The sequence below is a fragment of the Gavia stellata genome, chromosome 3 (assembly GCF_030936135.1).
Source record: "Gavia stellata isolate bGavSte3 chromosome 3, bGavSte3.hap2, whole genome shotgun sequence".
Classification (NCBI taxonomy): Eukaryota; Metazoa; Chordata; class Aves; order Gaviiformes; family Gaviidae; genus Gavia; species Gavia stellata.
Window position 1 is genome coordinate 41,237,064 of NC_082596.1, and position 15,528 is coordinate 41,252,591.

Consider the following 15,528-nt stretch of genomic DNA (forward strand, 5'->3'; position numbering starts at 1 on the left):
ATAAACTTAACTGTTGGGGTTTTTTTTTAAAGACTTTCATGAACTACAAATCCTGCTCTTTTGAAAGTTCTAGTCAGGTTACGTCTTGTGTGCCACTTTACCTTACTATAAAGGCTATTAACATCCTAGGATTTTCAAGTTTTATTAACTAAATCCCTGCTAACCGTATTACCAGGTCAAACAACTGTTCGTTTACTAGCAATTAGTTGTGCTTAGGAAGGGTGCAGAGGGGAAATAAAATACATTTCTAAAAATCGGTTCAAATTTGGAAGCTGCTAAGAATCTCATCTTTCCATTAGATTCTCATTTTTACCCTTCAGACTATTACAAAGGCCAACTTCCCCCCCTCATCTGTGAGCGAGTAGTACCGCCATTGAAGCTACAGGGGTTTTGAATATTCATTATCCATTTAAGCAAAAGTATGAAAGAAGCTGCCTGAAAAGAAAATTAAGTTACAACTGAAACAAAACCATTGAATGACCATCTAGCTACATGTAGCAGAACTGCTCCATTGCTCAGTCAAAACTGTTAGTCTATTCAGATTTAATCCCAAATAATTAATCCATTATTGCATTCTATTTATGTTCAGACAACTTGGAATAACAAAGACAATACTCTTAATATGAAAGCTTGGCATAGGGCTATATAATCGCCTCCACACGGGAAACAACTTGCTAAAACCAACTTTCACACCAGGAGTCAGTGATACACTAGGTACAACTCCAGAGAGATCAGCTTCTGAACAGTGATGGTGTCTAGTACTGGTTTGACCCATATCCATAAAACTCTTTTGCTTAAGGTTGATCACATTAATCATTATTAAAAGTAGCAGTCTGGAGTTCAAGAAGAATGCACAAAGTTACTCAGCTTCCCAAATACAGTTAAGTATCTTCACTTCTTGAGAATCAGTGCATGTAAATGGATTCGAACAAATGATATTCCAGGGACACAAAGATAAGTATTGTGTGCTGTAGGAGACTGCATGGTCACCCTGAGTTCATGCAGATGATTCTGTTCTGCCTCTACAAGTGTTAGACACTGCCCAAGAACAAACCACTCAGCAAGCTCTAAACTGCACGTTTCAGATAAGACAATTAACAGTCATACACTGTTGCTGAACTACCAATGAAAAAACAAGTATGATAAACTTGTTAATGTCTCTTGCAAATGAGAGAAAAAAATTCTTACATATGATGTGTAGTTTTAACGTAAGATAGGAAAGTAACTGATGTTATGATTAAAACAAGTGCAAACACACCTGAAGTTTGGACCTCAGACTTAAGCACAAACAAGTGGAAAGCCTACTGATAGGCATTACAGTGTTTTCTTAGAAAAAAATTACTAGTGACATCGAATTCTGTGAACAGTACCTCAGAGCACACACCCTTCCATCCACAATTCAAAAAATTAGAACAGATATGATAACCAAGATTCTAAAAGTTAACACTAGATTCTTTTCAGCATGAATTAAAAACAAATTCAATGTTTCAGGTCAAATTTAACTATGCATTCTACTGGGAAAAATCCAACAGCCATGTACATTACTGAACATCTCCAAAACATAGTCAAGCTTTTTTTCTTTTTTTAAACGGAATTGTAAAGAAAGAAATGCACTAGTGATACAGCTTATAAATCACTGAAGAAAAAAGCACAAAAATTCCGTTATGTTTTGATAGCTAGCTATCTTGATAGCTTTAGACAGAGGCTAAAAGGAACTCAACAACAACAAAAAACTGTTTTAATAAATACGATACTGCTGAAGAGACTGGTATACCTGACCTTGTACAGCAGTCAAATTATAAACCTGTGTTTTCATACTGAACAGTCCAGAATCATCATTAAAATGAAAATGGTCTCTTCGTTTGTCCACAAAGCAATATTTTTTCACCTACCGTGCCTACTATTTCTCTTCACTTATTTTTACTGGCTCAAAAACTAGGATTTTGCTCCTTCAGCTATAAACTATTCTAGATCATGCCACCTCTTTTAGTGTTGACTGAGAATACCATTTAAGGAATGCATCTGATTGTCACTAAAAAGGATTATCTCCTAAAGCATTTCCATCAGAATTAGAAAGTTAGTACATGCAAGCAATCACTCATATCATCAGAAGGAGAGGATTCTATTTAAATTTTTTTGACAAATAACTTTATGCTAATTTTCCTCCTGATAATCAGAGATGCATTAGGTACTGGACAACTCATTCACTAGCATGTATTTTTTGACCTAGAGAGAGGTGCTAATGTTAGAATCAGGTAGTAACAAACCAGAATGAAATCGGTGAAAGCTGTTTGTTACTATTCCTGTAACTTTTCAAAAAATACTAAATATTTAAAAAATAGAAGGCATTACCACTAAAAGAATACCTCATCTGTTGTCCATCATTTTGTATTTAGGACAATTTTGGAAAAGAGTAAGGGCAGATTATGTAGCATGGGAAGCTGAACTATGTCACCCTATTGTAAAAAAAGGTTAGTAGGTGGCATCGTATGAACTGAGTATGGGCCTGAAAGACATGTGAAGCAATCTTTGTGCTTTATATAGCACTAACATCTCAGCTGGAGCTCTTTGTCCATCACTGTACTGTGTCTGGCTAGGATAGAGTTAGTTTTCTTTACAGCAGCCTGTATGGTGCTGTGTTTTGGATTTGTGACTAAAACAGTGTTGATAACACACTAATGTTTTAGTTACTGGTGAGCAGTGCTTACACAGTGTCAAGGTTTCCTGCTTCTTACCCTGCCCCCTGCAGTGATTAGGCTTGGGGTAGGCAAAATCGGGGGGGTGTGGGGCATGGGATGGGGGAACAGATGGGGATAACACGGACACAGCCAGGATAGCTGACCAGAATTGGCATAAGAGATATTTCATACTATATGACATCATGCTCAACAATAAAAACCAAAGGGTAGTCTTTCCAAAGTAGCTGTTGCTCAGAGACTGGCTGGGAATCAATCCGTTTGTGGGAAGTTGTGAGTGACTGCCTCTCCATCACTCTTCCACCACCTCTTTCCTTCATTTATTAAACTCTTTATCTCAGCCCCTGAGTTTTTCCTCGCTTTGGCTCTTCTGGTTCTTTTCCCCATCCTGCTGGACAGAGAGTGAGCAAACAACTGGATGGGCACTTAGTTGCTGGCTGAGGTAAACCCACCACAACCACCCTTCAAGAACAGTGTGCAGTAAATCAAGGTGAGATATGTAATAACTCACATATGTCCAGAAATATGAACTATAAGCAAAACTTAAAAAGACTTAAGTTCTTCACTCTAAAGTAGCAAAGACTGAAAAACTTGTTCAAATACATAGCAGACTACAGCAACCAAGATAATGACCTCTTCAGCAGCTCTGTAGAGGACAGGAAAAGAAATTGTGTGCGTGAATTGCAGCAAAGAAGATTCCTGCTAGGTAGCGTAGGGGAAAGATGACAACAATACAAATACCAAAGCACTGCAATAGATTGCTCTGAAGAGCTTGTGAAATATTAGAGATCTTTAGAACAGGTTAGATTGACATCTGCCAAGGATACCAATAGCTTGCTTGCTTTGGACTAGCAAATCTATTCTAGTCTTACTTTTTAGACTTCAGGACAGACAGAAGTACCCATTTTTCTGATCAAATATTTTAAAAAAGAACAAGTATATTAATTACTAGAGTCTCAAAAATATAATTAGTGACATGCAGTCAGATACAACGTAGACATCATCTTTCTCGTAATATAAATTAAAGAGTAGTTAATTCAAGTTAAGAAATCCAAAACCTAGAGGAATAGTATCTGTACAAATAACAAAGTGCACTTCAAAATAACTGTTTTACTGAAATACCAGTGTTAAGCAAAGTTACCTCCTCTACATTGGAAGCAGTTTTGGCAGATGTCTCCATAAAGATAAGTCCATGCTCTCGTGCAAATGCTTCACCTTCCTCTTTCTTGACTTCTCGTCTAGATTCTAAATCACTAAGATGGAAAAAAATAAGTTAGTTCCATGGTCTAACCTGTCCATGTAAATATTATTCTTCAGACATGCTTATAAGCCAAGAGCACTCATTTGAACTTACGTACATATGAATATCTACTCAAGCCCTTACATAAAGCAGAATTACTGTAAGTCTTGCACTTAGAGTATATGGAGTAGCCACAGACATCACACTTGCTTGAGCTATCAATCCTAGCTGACATAGATCTTATCAAAGACTTAATGAAATGGCTTTCAACAGGATGCGTGTATACTTATCTGGCTGTTCTGTGAATGCTAACTTTAGACATTGTCGTTTTAGGTAAAAACCACTCTTTTCTAGTATAATGTTACCTACCAATCCACACTGTAAAGCTGAACTGATAAGGGAGTTGTATAGAAGATTTCTTAATGATATCAGAAATAATTCTAAAAAGAGTTCATTTTTTCAATTCAGTAACAAAACTTCATACAGTCAATTTCTGTTTTGATAAAATGACTTAAAAGCAAAATTAAGTTATTTTGAACTACATTAGCTATGCTCTCTCAACAAGTTAGCATTTAGGTTTTGAAACTCCAGGCCTGGCCCTCTAACATCAGAAGAACTTGGACTGACTGTTACACAATCTCTTGTTTCCTGCTTTCCAAGCAGTTTAGATGAAAATTAAATATTACACAAAAGAACAAAAAAACCCCTTCTTTGACTGGACAACTAAAGACAAATCCGCTTCTGTAAGTCGTATAGACGTACAAATATTTCACTCCTACTTTTTAACACTTTAGGAAGAAGCAGTACACAGTTTCTGACCTTCTTTGTAAGTATATTACATCTTGAGCAATGACAATACTACCTTTATACATAAATGAAACTTTTTATTTAAATATATATTATATTTATTATTTAAGTTGTGCATGTAAAAATATCTTCTCAGCTACACATTTTTAAACTAAACAGCATGCAAATACAGAGGTTTAACTTGCAGCCAGAATACCAGTAAAAAGTATCATACTGGCCTTCAGTGCTGCCATCCTTGTAATTACACATATGTTAAAAATAAATGATACTCACTGTGGCATCTATTTTGCAGCAAAGCAGGTTTTTGTTATTTTTACAACTATATGCTAGCTCACATGAGTTTTAGAGTCAAGACAATTCACATCATTTAAACATGAAGCATTTGAAGATAAGGATACAAGAAACTTTCTCAAAACATTGTTAAAGTTGATGTTTATGATATGTAAGCATTCCCAGTATCCCAGCCTCAGGCTTAAGATACCTTAACAAGGTGTTCATTCTCATATCCCTGAAGTAGCTATCTGACATTGTATTTTTGAACTTGAGCAATGTCTTTTTTTGCTACTACTATGCTACCCTCAAAAATATCTTATTTAAAACCTTGATTCACTACAGTGTTATCTCCATGATAGAACAAAAATAAACAAGTCTTGACTCGAAATAGTGCAGTTGCATCAAAAACTGCAGTAACAACCCAGTCAAAACTCACTACTGATATCTAAACATATTCTTAAAGAGCTTTAACTGCTTCTACTAACCACAGTTGTCTTCCTCTCTCCATTCCAATAATTCGAGGCATTTGGTCTTACTAGATCAATATAGCTATGTTTTGTTCTGGAAAGAAGATTAAGTACAGTATTTGTCATGTTTTAACACTAGTATTTGTAATGTTTTCAAAAACCAGCTATTATATTTCAGATAAATTCTCAATACTCCTCAAATCCAGCAATAAGTCAATACTACAAACATATACCAAGTGCATTTTTGGGACTCACAAGAACAAAATTTATTCCTTCAAAGATATTATGCTAGTATACACGTTCTTCCTTCCATCCATGCCCTACTGTAAGAACTCCTGTAATACACTTTCAGCATAACGCAATATAATGGAAGGAGTTTCTTTCCCATCGTCCTCTTTGAGGCTCAAAAATGATTGCCTTTAAAAAGCTTCTTAAAGAACTTGTACTTCATGTAGCACCTTAATCTGTAACTTAAAATACATAATTTAAGTATATTTATTGGTTGAATAAAACCTAGTTGTAACTGGGAATTACTGAGCTAGCTGCAAGTAGCTTATCACAACACACAATCATGTGGTACAGTCTGCATCAGCTTAAAAATTTAGTTTAAATGCTAAGAAGAATCAGGAATAGTTACAGATGTCAACTAAGTATGCAAACTTATGCAGTACTTATCTCAAGTAAACACTACACTTTACTGTTTCTCTCAGTGCCGTATTTTTACTCACATAAGCATAAGAACAGTTGGTCAGGGACATCATGGGCTTACCAAAGCTTCATTTAACAAGAGAGATTCCATTTTTGTATTAATTTGTGAAGACTATGCTTATCATATTCCTCAATTAAAAAGAACGCTGTTAGTAATTTTCCGGATTATGTATAAAAATGCAGACAGGATTCACAATTACTTAATGTTTAACATGTTTTTCGGGGGGAGGTAGAAGGTGGGGGGCAGAGGGAGGAAAATAGAAGGGAGAACAATGGGGAACAAGATGAAAATAAAGAGGTGAGCAGGCCAGAGTAGCAAAACCAGACTCTTTTGACCACATGGCTGTTTCTCAGTAGTATCTACGAAACTATCTGTCTGTTCATTAAATTTTAAAGGGACAAGCATACACACCATTATTTCAACTGCCATCTTTACCTTCAAAAATTTGAGGCATTGACACAAGTTAAGATCAATTAGGTAAAGGCCCATAACTAATAGGTTATTAAATTCTGAGATGATGCTTTTGATACTTAGAAAAACTCTACAGCAAAAAAATCTAGACTTGATGCTGCAGTTCACTGGATCAAGAACTAGAAAAATTACAGCTAAACTTAATGTGTTCACTTATGTTTTTTATAAAGACCTTCAATATAGATCAAAGTTTCAGCATCAATAGGGAACCATTTTAGAACTTTGGACAGTCTAGCTGATCATAAGACCACGTAAGTAATCATTTACAAATTGGGTAATACCCTTCCAAAATTTTTAGTTGTCTTTTCATCACCCAGTGCCTAAAAGCAGCCCGAGTTCATCAGGAAATGGTCAAAAAGTATTCTCTGCCCCCAACCCCAGCTAAAACATACAGAATATGAAACAGGCTTAGAATTCAGAGACATCTCTTATAATCATTGAGGTATGCACTTTTTATATTTGAGAAAAGTTTTTGAAGTGAATCCTGTAGTATGGGCTTTTTTTTAATGGCATTTTCTCTGATGTGATTCTTAACCAAAAACTAAAGCACTTCAGAACACCTAAAATTGGGAGTCATACTCTCTTTATAAGGGAGAGATCTAGGTGCGTCTAAATGGTGATTCCAGATGTAAAAAAATGTAATGAGAAATATAATTCATACAATCCATAACTTCATGTATTCACAGTCAATCCTTTTAAAATAAAATTACTTCTAAAAAAGGTACTCAGAACATAAGGTAGTTGATCCACATGTGCTGTACGTTGTATTAGTCTAATTAGAAAAGGAAAGGTTTTAGATTCACCATAGAATCCAGTCCAGTGACTGAAAGTAATTTAAAGTTAACATACTGCCTACAAATAAGAACACACAAAAGCTGAAATCCAGAGAAGTCATAAATCTTTACCACTTACAAAATCATAACTGGTTAAATTTTACCTTTTATTTCCAATAAGCATTATAACCATATTGGAATTGGAATGCTGACGAGCATCTTCTAACCAAGTTGTCAAGTGGTTGAAAGTGTCCCTCCTAAGTATGGAAGAGAATGAAAATTAAAAGCAGTATTTCAAGAAATCTCTTTCCTTTCTGCTAGTCAGCTTCTCTACTTAAGTAACCAACTCATTTATTAGTACACATGCTCCAGGGATAAAAGCTAGTAATCCCTTTGTAAGAGGGAGAATAGACAAACAAAAATTTAGTAAACAAGGAGCATTAATGAAGTCTGCCTAAAAAGTAATTGAAAGCATGTTTTCTACAAAGAGTAAAGTGGATTCTTATAGCTGTAAGAAACTGTAATTTTATATATGTATAAAATCTGCTGAACGGAATTTTAGAAGTCCCTAACAGCCTCAACCAATTCAAACAACAGTATGACTAATCACACGCATATAGTAATATTTGTTCTACTGAAGGCAGAAAACGATTGACAATTTTCTGTGAGTTTATAAACTGAATAATGAATTTAGAAGGAAAGTCTTTAAAAGTAAGGTACATGAATATGGCAAGTTACAGATTTTACAGAATGTGTATACTAAATATTAAATCACATGCTTGTAAAGTGTGTTTAAGATTTCACAAAAGTAAAACCGTCTATTTACGAATCAAAGATTCATTTGCTGGAAATCCAATGGAAAGAATACGTTGCTTCCTGATATTTAAAAATAAATGGGAACAAAAGGAAAAACGTCTAGGAAATCTCTAGTAAAAGTTGCTGCTTAATTCAGCAACGACACCCAAGATCCACAAAGGGAGCCACACAGCCTAATAGGATTTTGGAGCCTGAACATTTTCATAAACCAGCCACAGTAACCACAGTTTTGCAGATAGCAAGTTGTATAGGGACTTCATTCAATACAGCAGGAAAACTGTAGTCACTTCTGAACAGCTGCTACAAAAAACCCCCAAAACCCACTAAGACCTGTACTTTCCCAACCTCATAAACACAGCAACGGTAGAAGTCTCCTGATATTTTTATGTAACCAAACTTTGCTGTTTTACTGTTTCAATCCTTTGCAGAATGGCACTTCAGTAAAAAATCTGCTATAATTAAAGAAAAAATATAGTTCATGGTAATAAAACCACTAGAAATGAATGAATGAAATATTTTAAGGTGTTTCTCAGTACAGGTAATCCAGAGGTTCATGGTCAAATAGTTTATAAAAATATTGTTTCATTCTTCCTGAGACTTCATGTATACTTTTTCTCACCCACTATACAGAGAAAATTGGAAGTATATAGGTTACATAGGCTATATCTTGATTTTGAGCACTTAAAGAAAGTTGGCAAAACATTAGATTACAAATATCTATACAAAAAGCCAAACTAAATTAGACATTTTAACACCGCTATATACCATAACACAATTCAACAAAGACATATATAATTTTAATCCAGTTATACCTCCTCTGTATTCTCACCTTGTAATGTCATACACTAGTAAAGCCCCTGCTGCCCCTCTGTAGTATGACCTTGTAATGGAACGGAAGGACTCCTGCCCTGCCTGTAGGAGACAAAGTGTCATTATTTCGTATCTCAAACTGGTTTTTTTGGTGCTGAAAACCACAAACTTAGAATCACAGAATGCTACTTTTGAGAGGACGGGGACAAGGAGGAGTATGGAAGGGAGATCAGAGAGGGGACAATTGGGGACAAAGTCTCTAACACTAGCAAGAGAAGGCACATAAGGAGAAGACACCAACTACAGCACAATGCTGTTAAAAAAAAAAATCGGAACAAGACCTCTAAACCTTTTTTGGCAATCCCTGACAACCCAATTTACTGAATGGCTTCACAATACATGAATCATTATTAGAGCACAGAATGGACTCCTAGCAACTAAGCTCTGAAGACAAATTTGAAAGGAAGCAAATAACCCAGAGCTTCACATTTGAATTCAATAACCCGCTCCCTGGGGCAGCTGTTGACACTAGAATAAATAAAGCCCATTGTAAATAAATGATGAATGACATCTTTACGCCCACCATCTGCTGGTGTAAAGGTTGTTGGAAGGCCAAGGATGCAGATTTTATCCGTTATATCATAAACTGCAGCCAGCTTTCAACAGTCTTCAGATGGAATTCTTTCAGTAATCATTTTATTATGAAAAAACAGAAAATGGTTCTGAATTCAATTTTATACAATTCTGCTCCACAGTTAATCAATTTCCTCTGTACTTGATAAATAATGCTTGTCAAACAGCTACAGGATGCAAGAGTCATCTTCATATGCAGTGGTGAAAAACTTCAGAGATCCTACATAAATTAGATAGTTCTCACAGAAAAGCATTCTGTAAAAATCTCAGCACTTAAAAGAACATGCCTAAAAACACAGTCCTGAAAAATATTCATAGTTGCAGACCTTGAACTCTCCATGCTCATGTTTTTCAGAAGCACTATCTAGCACCTTAGAGTTTTTAGAAGAAACATTTACTTCTAGTATTTACTAATAAAAGTAGCTTTAACATCATTCAAAGATAACACAGAACACGACGAAGAAATACTAATTTAAATGCTGAAAAAACCCTATATGCAGTAAGATAGTTACTTGCAGAACTATCGGAAATTACCCTGATTTAAAACTATGAAAAGCAAGAATGAAATTATTTATAAAATATAAGCTACCCTTCAGCCCGACCTACAAAATCAGCATACAGAGAACTTTCTCTTCTCACAGTTACTGTACTTGTCTTAATATAAGGTCTTCTTGAATCCAAGGAGAACTTGATCTAGATTCTGTCATTGAACAAGAACAGCAGCACAATTTCGACACGTTCAATCTTCAGAAAGCATCCTTATCTTCCAGAATAATCAGTTACTCCAGTTTAAGAAAACACTTTATCTTAGCCATTCCAGTGGAAAAAGTTACAAAAGCCAGACAATATATTTAACAGTTTCAACATGATTAGAATACACCAGCATATGCCGAGAGTCCAAGTGCATCTTTATGTAAACTAAGGCAATAGAATACAGACAATCTGCTAGAATGCACCAAGGGATAGTAAAAAAAACCAAGTCCCTACCCAGAAGCTCCACTAAACTTTACAACTTTTTCTTGGTGTGGCGACTAGTTCAAGTGCATGGTAGATGCATAAAGCATTTTCCTCCTAACTAGACAGCAGAGAAGTTACTGTTACCAGGGTATTCCATGTATTGCCTAAAATCATACATGAAGTGGACTTAGCCTACCACATTAAGATTGCCTGTTTCACCTCCATAAATTCATGAAATTATTCATCTCCCTGAGTAAATTAATCATGGTCACCAAGATTGTCAGAGGTTCTAGCAGCTCTTACAAGAATGTAAGAATTGTGAGTTCTTACATGAATCACTAAATTACAAAAGTTCAGTATCTAAATCGTGAAAATACTACAACATTTTTACTTGTGTCTCACTTGCCCATGATGAAATTTAAATATCATTGCTTCCTGAAGGAAAGACTGCGGAAAGGGTGGAAAATGTTACCCCTTCTTCACCAAAGAAGGTGCAATCCTCCATATAGCAATAATGAATTTGTGCATACATATACTAATAGACAACGCAAACTGAATTCCCTTTCATTCTAAACAGAAGAAAATTGAGTTTCTGTAAAGAAACTCCATATTTATGTTTAGGTAATATATATTTTTATATTAGATATGTATCATTTACTGTCTATATTTACAGTATCATTCTGAATGAGAGATCTAGAAGGCCAATATATATTCCACAGTTTTTTTAGTATCATTATCACTTTAATCGTTTTTCATCTGACAATTTGCTCTCTGCTTCCCCCCACTTTTTTTTTCCCCAAGGGGACAAGCTATTTCAAAGAAGACAAAACAAAACAAAAGTGTAGGCTATTAGCCAAAACCAACTTTAAAAAAAAAAAAAACAAAACAAAAGTGTTATAATTTTACTTTATCAGTCTTGCAAAGTAGGACCAACTCAAGTTTAGCTACTTGCTACAAGGAGCAACAGATAGAAGTACCAGTATGGAAGCTCAGTATAAATTAAAACCAGCTTTGATACCATAGAAAAGCCCTTCATCTTAAGTGGAATTAACATCACTCTTACCATGCTTTCCATGTTCCCCCAAAACCTAGCACTTCCTCTTTTTTTCCTCTTTCTTCTCTTCCATATTAAAAAGCTTTTTTTATTTTCATAGAATCACAGAATGGTTGAGGTGGGAAGGGACCTCTGGAGGTCACCTGTTCCAACCCCCCTGGCTCAAGCAGGGCCACCCAGAACAGGTTGCCCAGGTCTGTGTCCAGATGGCTTTTGAAGATCTCCAAGGATGGAGACTCCCAAAACCTCTCTGGGCAACCTGAACCAGTGCCTGGGGGCATGGGGGGCAGGCATGGGGAACAGTAGTGGCAGTAGCCATGAAATGAATGTTAAACAGGTTATTTCCCAAGGCCATATTACATCTAGTACAGGCAACACAAGCCTTTACTCTGAGAAAGCAACCCCTGGTTATACCCACTTTCAGAGTTACACTGCAGTGGAAGTGGGAAAGGTAGAAGATCTTTTTGGTAACAGCTAGACCATGACATCTATTTCACATGTAGAAACTCTAGCTCAGACAAGGTTGCCTGCAGGAACCAATAAATGCATACTGAACAGTCCTGAACATGCACCCTCCCTCTTCAGAGAAAAAGGTGCTAGCTCTGACATGAGTAGTTCACTAATCATGAAAAAATGTAAGCCTCTGATAAACAAGTGATATTTTAAGTGCTAAGTAACATTCTTTTTGGCTGTTTTCTGGACTGTAAGCTTTTACCATTCGTATCATATTGGTTAACAAACCCAAACTTTCTGATATGACAGACTTACATAATCATAGTTCTAGGAGTTACAAGTCTTCAGAACAGTACAAAAATCTTCACCCCTGCTTGAACTGTATGGACATATATCCCATGTACTTCTCTAAATATACCTCAGTACAGAGAGCAAAACGCAATTTCAAAATAATGATGTAAGCAGAATATCAAGCATTATCAATCAGCTTAGGTCACTAAGACACACAGAGACTTAGGGCCTGCACTAAAGTTTTCAGAACATTTAAGCTATCTAGCTGTGTTACCACTGACACAATATCTGTGGCACATTTGAGAAAAAACTCCAAGCGTTACTATTCCTACAGGAAATCTCGCTGTCATTTCCAAGTGTGTGGTGTAGTCACATAGGTGTCAGTTGCAAAATATGCAGACAAGTCTTATCTATCAAAAAGGGTTCCTTGGAAGTTCCTTAACTGAGTATTTTTGAATCTATAAACTAAGGGAAAAAAAAGAGCCACGATGCAGTACAAGAAAATAGTTAGATAATGAAATTTGATCCACAACAGTGCATCTCCCTAGAAAACAGTCCATTAATTTTACTGAATTCTCTATTCTCAACGCTGAAGAATTTGGAAAGTTTCTTCAAGGACAAAGTTATCTGAGTACATCCCAGCAGGCCTTCAACATCCATAGTTTTTATTAGGAGGAAACTTTATAGTATACATCTACATGAAAAATGAGAAACCACAATCACAGAATCACTAAGGTTGGAAAAGACCTGTAAGATCATCAAGTCCAACCATCAACTAACACCACCATGCCCATTAAACCATGTCCCACAATGCCTCATAGTTAATGGCTCTAGACTCCTTCACTTTTAAAAAGGGCATACATTTGTGGTATGTTCAAACCCGATGACAGAATGCCTCATTCACATTGGGAATTATTACTCATTTAAACTTGTTTACACTTTAGTAAGCTGTATAGAAAACTAAAAAGACATCTAAGAAACAACGAACTCACACAAGTGTCACCACACTATGACAACTGCTAGTTGGGAACTACTCCACAAAGTTGATCCCTGGAACAAAATGTTCTTCCAGAAAAAGAGAGAGGAGCAATGCATACCTTTGAATATAGTTTTGAAAGTTATAAATAAACTAACAGCCTTTTAGTCACATAGCAACTTGTTTATACAAATGCATTTATCTTTCTTGCAATCATGTCTCTACTCCAGAATAAAAAGAATTTTAAGGTGATTTACTAGCATGTAGTACAAACAATAGGCACAAAAGTAGTATAAAAAAACCCTGCTGCTTTCCAGCAAATACATTCCCAAACAAGAACAGAACTAAAGACGCTTATGAAGAGGAATCCGTAACAATTTAAATAAGTGTCAGGATTTACATGGAGGATTCAGCCAAGTTACATGTTGCTTCAGAATAACCCTGTCAGCATCCTAATAAGAACTGAAATTTCAAGGGGACTAAAGATCCCCAAGGGTGAAACTGTACATATGTCTAAATACAGATCATTTGTACATATGCCTTTTCTTCTGATGTTGTTGAATGCATGCCATTTAGACATTCAAAGCAATTCCCAACACATCAGAGAAACAGAAAGCTTTAGCCCTCCATTATTAGAAGTACCCTTATGATTTATTTCAGGTTATAAATGTATTTGAAACATTTAGGTTTTAAGTAGCTACCCTCTCTGAAATGGGAGCTCCACCATGGACAAAAGGAATTGATTCGCCCTCCTTCCATCGAAGGCCTTAACCTAAGCAAGAACTTGCTCTATTATTATAGAAAGCCACAGATAAACTGACAGAAAAAAAAAAAAATCTATAGCCAGTCAGAAAACAGAATACCAATAATATATTATTTCAGTAACTAAATACATTTAAGCACATGACAAAGGTTTGTGAACACTAAGCTAGAAGGTGTATCAAGTTGCCTTAGCTTCCTAAAGGGCCATCATGGATGTGAACAATAACTTAGCTACTGGCACTGAAATTCAGATGATGGTCCTATTACAAACACTGCCACAGGAATAACTATTAAATGGACAAATTCTCTTCCAGAAATAAGTTAATTTGCAGCAAACACAGTCTGTGAACTGATGATCAAACTATTTTCAGGAACCAAAATAGATCCTCTGCAAATTCTTGATGTTACTTCACAGCAGTAAAACAGAGGGCCATGAGCACTGAGTCATCATAACTTGAGCTGTAAGATGTAGCCACATTCTTGCAGGTACAATGGTTAAAGAGTCAAATTAATAAAAATTCAGTAAAAGAATTCACCAACTGCCGATGAACATAAAAATACGCTCCGACTACCAAAGCAAGTAGAAAATATCATGAAGTAGACAATGAGTAAAGAACTCTTGGGGGTGCGCACTACATTCTAGCAATTGTCAGTATCACTAAGATGAAATGAATACTCATTTAATGAATTAAGAGAACTTTATTTGGTTCTGCTAGATCCACATCGTTTGCTAATACATGAAAAATAACTGAATTTCCAAGAAGGATTAGTATATTCAGAATATCTGAAAGTGGATGGACAAGTCACACCATTGTTTTTGGGAAAAAGAAACATGCCGTCAACAATTATGCCTTTTGTCTTGCACAAATGTGCTTTTTTGTGCAAGCTCTCAACTACTAGAAAGCTCACTTGTATGGAAACCAAGAAGTTACCTGAAAATAGCTTATAAAAAAGAAAAGATTATTTCAGATATTTACTCTTAGTCTGAGCAAGACTAAGGTATTATAGACACATAAAAATGAATAAAAATAAAATTTATCAGATTTATTTCCATGAAATGAAGCAGAAATAGATATTAAAAATTATTATATTAAATACACAGGAAAAATTCTCATTTATATACATTTAATTTCGAGAACATAAGTAGTATTACTTAGTATCATCACTGATCTCTCCCCCTGCAGCACCTGAAAGAACTTAAATTCCCTCTTTCAACTACTGCTTATTTTTGCTCATCAACAATGACTTGTTAGTAACAGTCAATACAATACAGAACACCCCCCTCAACAACAGAATGAAGGCTACTGACTCAGGCTGGTAACAAGCCCAGTATCTCTCCG

The 15,528-nt window shown here is 35.6% G+C and overlaps 1 protein-coding gene across 1 annotated transcript in view; it reads right to left on the bottom strand.

The window, feature by feature from the left end:
- RAB2A (RAB2A, member RAS oncogene family) overlaps positions 1-15,528 on the bottom strand; it is a 43,104-nt gene that overhangs the window by 7,933 nt on the left and 19,643 nt on the right. Inside the window, exons 4-6 of the mRNA XM_059836299.1 lie at positions 9,082-9,164; positions 7,601-7,693; positions 3,838-3,949 (exon numbers count right to left, since the gene is read on the bottom strand). Of these exons, the coding sequence (XP_059692282.1) occupies positions 3,838-3,949; positions 7,601-7,693; positions 9,082-9,164 (288 nt within the window). The remainder of the gene's footprint in view (positions 1-3,837; positions 3,950-7,600; positions 7,694-9,081; positions 9,165-15,528) is intronic.